The sequence below is a fragment of the Palaemon carinicauda genome, chromosome 14 (assembly GCF_036898095.1).
Source record: "Palaemon carinicauda isolate YSFRI2023 chromosome 14, ASM3689809v2, whole genome shotgun sequence".
Taxonomy (NCBI): domain Eukaryota; kingdom Metazoa; phylum Arthropoda; class Malacostraca; order Decapoda; family Palaemonidae; genus Palaemon; species Palaemon carinicauda.
In genome coordinates, this window is record NC_090738.1 from 119,197,590 (window position 1) to 119,202,589 (window position 5,000).

At 36.6% G+C, this 5,000-nt stretch overlaps 1 protein-coding gene across 1 annotated transcript; it reads left to right on the forward strand.

Moving 5' to 3' along the window:
- Positions 1-2,655: 2,655 nt before the first annotated feature.
- Positions 2,656-3,950, forward strand: LOC137653673 (actin, alpha cardiac muscle 2-like). The gene has a single exon (XM_068387251.1). The coding sequence runs from the start codon at positions 2,729-2,731 to the stop codon at positions 3,860-3,862; it is 1,134 nt and encodes a 377-aa protein (XP_068243352.1). The 5' UTR covers positions 2,656-2,728; the 3' UTR covers positions 3,863-3,950.
- Positions 3,951-5,000: the final 1,050 nt, after the last annotated feature.

Here is a 5,000-nt window from a genome sequence, read left to right on the forward strand (position 1 = left end):
AGTATGTATATTACATTTAGCATCATTTGCTCTTTGTTGTATAAATACTGAATGCTGTATCAGTTGTAGTACAGTTTCATGATTTGATAGTACATTATGTGAGAAAGAGTATAATTTATTTATTCAGTTATTACAAATAGGAAGGGTTCTTCGTAGAATTTGCATTCTTGTTGATCTTCCTGATAGAATTTTATTGAAGCGTAAATGTATTTCTTTTTTAGGTAAATAACATTTTTGCATTTTCCTCAAAGATTCTTTTCATTTCACGAACGTGGATTGTCAAAATACTTGGTGGTATTAAGTGAAATGTTTTATTTTGTACATGATATCGCTTGCAACTAATCTAAACTATGTTTAATCTAGTAAGTTTTGGATATTATTATAAAGAAATATTATAACGTTGTTTACCTTGTTAAAATGACACAAAGCTCACATATAGTATAAAGTAAAAGCAGTCTCCGAAGAGGAATCGTTCTATACAATCTCCTTTCGGCAAGAATTGCAATAATACTATTTATTGCTTGGAACGAAATGAATAAGCAACTAGGTGTGATTCATTAAATTCTTAGCCCAGATGTAACGCATTTGAAGGCTCATGTTGAGATATTTTTCCTCTAAATCGATAGTTATTTTCGTGTTTTTATTTTGGCAACTTGGCGCTGCATTCAAAATAAAAATAATTAGGTATTGGACACATCTGTATATAAATGGAAGGGCCACTCCTCATAGCTTTAGTCTCGTCAAAGACTCGTGTTCGGTAGGTTCGAGAGCTTTTGTGATTGATTCATATTTTGATGCAGTGTTGCTGCATTGGGAGTCTTCGTGTGATCTTATCTGCATTTGAAAATGATAATTTTGTTTAGTGATAAGAAAGAATTCCAGTGAGAGACTATATTAGTTGCTTTTTGATTAAGAAAACAGTGCCATTGTTATAATCAATGTATCATGCTTATCTGTGCTATTGGGAATTAGTATGGAAATCAAATTGAAAAGTAGGACAGTATTATGCAATAGATGAGTCTTAAACCAGTCAGTCCTCTACGTTATAAAAAGCTTAAGGCTTAAATGGGACCAAGAATTGCTAGCCTTTTACGAATCTGAGACGGCTATTTCCACAGATTTGGAAGAACATGAAGCTTCCAACCTTACTTCACTTAACTTTTTAGGGTATTTCTCAGCAATAAGATTACATAATGTTTGAAAAGAAGATAAATCCTCATTTTCAACGTAGTCTTCATCCTCCTGTGTCCTAGTTTTAACCGAAGGGTGTCCTGCCGTCAGTTATCAGTTTTAATCAATTACCATCGTATAATGATTATGTCGCTGGTTTTTGCACATATCTAGTGAAACTATCCTTTCTTGGGAAAATAAGGAAAGGGATTCATAAAAGACACTCGCAAAGATTGTGCAGGTATATTTCGTAAAACTGAACAAGATATTAGTCTTAAATATTTGTTTCCTGAGCCCTGAAGGTTAGACAGTTTCAACAGAACTAGTTTGCGAAAAAAAGATCTTTCAGTGTTTTCTCTCATTTCTCTTATTCACGTGGGATTGTTGTGATAAATCTAATTTGTTAACTCTCTTATTTGCGTTTCATCATGAACTATTATGATGAATTTAATAGGTAACCCTACTTCATCAAAGAATACTCGCAAGTAGTTAGTGACTGATGTATTCTGAAAAATTATTTAAACTTGTTAGTAATTATCAACTTTTAGATTGTGAACAATTTTGAACTTTCATCCCACAAAAAGAGACAATTATACCGTATTCTAATCAATAAAGAGGCACCCAGATTATATCAACAACATCCAACAGTGCAGTTCACCGATATAAAACTATTAAAATCGACGGGAAAAATTTTCCATGAATTTTTGCTTTCTGTCATTAGCGGGACTTCAGAATTCACAGATAATCATATTACGTAAAAGTAGTATAATTAAAATTTAAATAATTTCTATTAGAATATTTCTCAAAGCTCTCTATATTTTGGAAGTGTCTCTCTCTCTCTCTCTCTCTCTCTCTCTCTCTCTCTCTCTCTCTCTCTCTCTCTCTCTCTCTCTCTCCTCTGTCATTAGCAGGACTTCAGAATTCACAGATAACCATATCACATAAAAGTAGTATAATTAAAATTTAAATAATTTCTATTAGAATATTTCTCAAAGCTCTCTATATTTTGAGCATGACTTCAGAATTCACAGATATTCATATTACGTAAAAGTAGTATAATTAAAATTTAAATAATTTCTGTTAGAGTACTTCTCAAAGCTTGCTATATTTTGGAAGTGTCCTCTCTCTCTCTCTCTCTCTCTCTCTCTCTCTCTCTCTCTCTCTCTCTCTCTCTCTCTCTCTCTCTCTCTCTCTCTTTCAAATATACTAAGATGCAATTGATTTAGATGTCACTGAAAACTTGTTTCTGATTCTACAATATGGTTATACTTTTCCTATTTTCAAATTTCTAAGATTATTCGTTTAATATTTAGAATAACAACATTTGTGAGTAACAGTTATCATTGTTAAATTGGGTAAATATCATAGAATTGTGTTTAAAAATGTGTTTGTTATATCTATGTTTGCTGGTCACCAAATAGATAACTTAACTCGAAAGAATAGATCTTAAAACGCTTAATAATAATGCCATTTCTCTCCGTCTATAGCAGTTATTACCACTATTCCTCTATTATTTGCAGAAGGACATTGCTTATCTCCATAACCAGCAACCACCACCATGTGTGACGACGAAGAGGCCGCGGTACTCGTTTGCGACAATGGCTCCGGTCTTGTCAAGGCTGGCTTTGCCGGTGATGACGCTCCTCGAGCTGTCTTCCCCTCCATCGTTGGCCGTGCTCGTCACCAGGGTGTGATGGTGGGTATGGGTCAGAAGGACGCCTACGTCGGTGATGAGGCTCAGAGCAAGAGAGGTATCCTTACCTTGAAGTACCCCATCGAACATGGTATCATTACTAACTGGGATGACATGGAGAAGGTTTGGTACCACACCTTCTACAATGAGCTCCGTGTTGCCCCCGAGGAGTCCCCAACAATGCTGACTGAAGCTCCCCTCAACCCAAAGGCCAACCGTGAGAAGATGACTCAGATCATGTTCGAGGCCTTCAACATGCCTGCCACATATGTTTGCATCCAGGCTGTGCTCTCCCTCTACGCCTCTGGTCGTACCACTGGTGAGGTTTGCGACTCTGGTGATGGTGTAACCCACATGGTTCCAGTCTATGAAGGTTTCGCTCTTCCCCACGCCATCCTCCGTCTGGACTTGGCTGGTCGTGACATCACCAACTACTTGATGAAGATCATGACTGAGCGTGGCTACTCTTTCACCACCACCGCTGAACGTGAAATCGTCCGTGACATCAAGGAAAAGCTTTGCTACATCGCCCTGGACTTCGAGAACGAAATGAACACTGCTGCTGCTTCTTCCGCCATTGACAAGTCCTATGAACTTCCTGACGGTCAGGTAATCACCATTGGCAACGAGCGTTTCCGTGCTCCTGAGTCCATGTTCCAGCCTTCCTTCCTTGGTATGGAATCAGCTGGTGTTCATGAGGTCGTCCACAACTCCGTCATGAGGTGCGACATTGACATCAGGAAGGATCTTTTGGGCAACATTGTCATGTCTGGCGGTACCACCATGTATGCTGGTATTGCTGACAGAATGCAGAAGGAAGTCACTGCTCTCTCTCCATCCACCATCAAGATCAAGATCATCGCTCCCCCTGAGAGGAAGTACTCCGTCTGGATCGGTGGTTCCATCCTTGGTTCTTTGTCCACCTTCCAGGCCTTGTGGATCACCAAGGAGGAATACGACGAGTCTGGCCCTGGTATTGTCCACCGCAAATGCTTCTGAGCAAAACATTAAACAAATTTGCTTCATTGTGAACCAATATTGAAATCGTGTTTTATTCCATAATGATTTTAATAAATGTTCACACTATTATGTTTTAATGAATGCAGACCCAATTAGTTGAAACATCAAAACATATTTTCAATGTATTTGAAATGGAATTACTGTAGACAAATCTTCAGGGTTTTCACATCGGTCGTAATTGGATTATCATACCCCCCCCAAAAAAAATAAAAAGAAATCCATGGAAAATTACCTCTTCAAAAGAGTTTTTATTATAGTGACAGCGAGTTAATAAGAGTAAGAACATTCAACTCTCGTTTTAAACATTCAGTATATCTTATATGAAAATATTTTCAAGAAAGTTTTTAATACAAGAAAAACTTGTATTCTTATTTCAGTTATTCATAAGGCTCATCAAGAAATAGATCAAGTAGCATGTACCAATTGCTTGGATCTCAAAACTCTGAAAATATATGATAGCCTCTTCCCCTCTGAAAGTTGATTAAATATTTATATACATGCATACTGTCTGGTGAAGAAATCATCCACTAAGGGCATAAGTGTATAAGGATGTCGAATGTACTGATGATTAAAATTTTTAGTTATTGTATGAAGCTCCACTGATTCTTTAGTTTTCTGCTAAGGCTGTTTATCATAATTCTAATTGTTTAATGGCTAAAATTGTGTATTAAATTTTTTTCCTCAATGGGGTTATCCATAATTAAGATGACCGGCTTTCTTGGAATTTATGTTTGCATAACTTCTTATCTATATCTATGTGCTTATCTAATAATGTATCTATCGATCCATATATATGCACACACACACACCCATATATATATATATATATATATATATATATATATATATATAAATATATATTGGGAGTAAAATGACAGAACAGGATTAGAAATGAAACTATAAGAGAGAATACTCGAGTGCTTTATGTGGATGAGAGCATGATGAGTGGTAGATGGAAATGGTTTGGTTAAGCTCTTCGCACTCGCTAAGAGAGATTAGTTCACCAAACATTTAATTGGGCAACACAAGGCACTAGAAGAGTTGGAATACCCAGGCCTACATGGCAGATGACTATGAAGCGTGAAGTAGGAGATGATGAATGGGGAAGTATTGATTT

Bases quoted from the DNA above. Each gene is read 5' to 3' on its own strand.
- LOC137653673 (XM_068387251.1), top strand. From the start codon at position 2,729: ATGTGTGACGACGAAGAGGCCGCGGTACTCGTTTGCGACAATGGCTCC.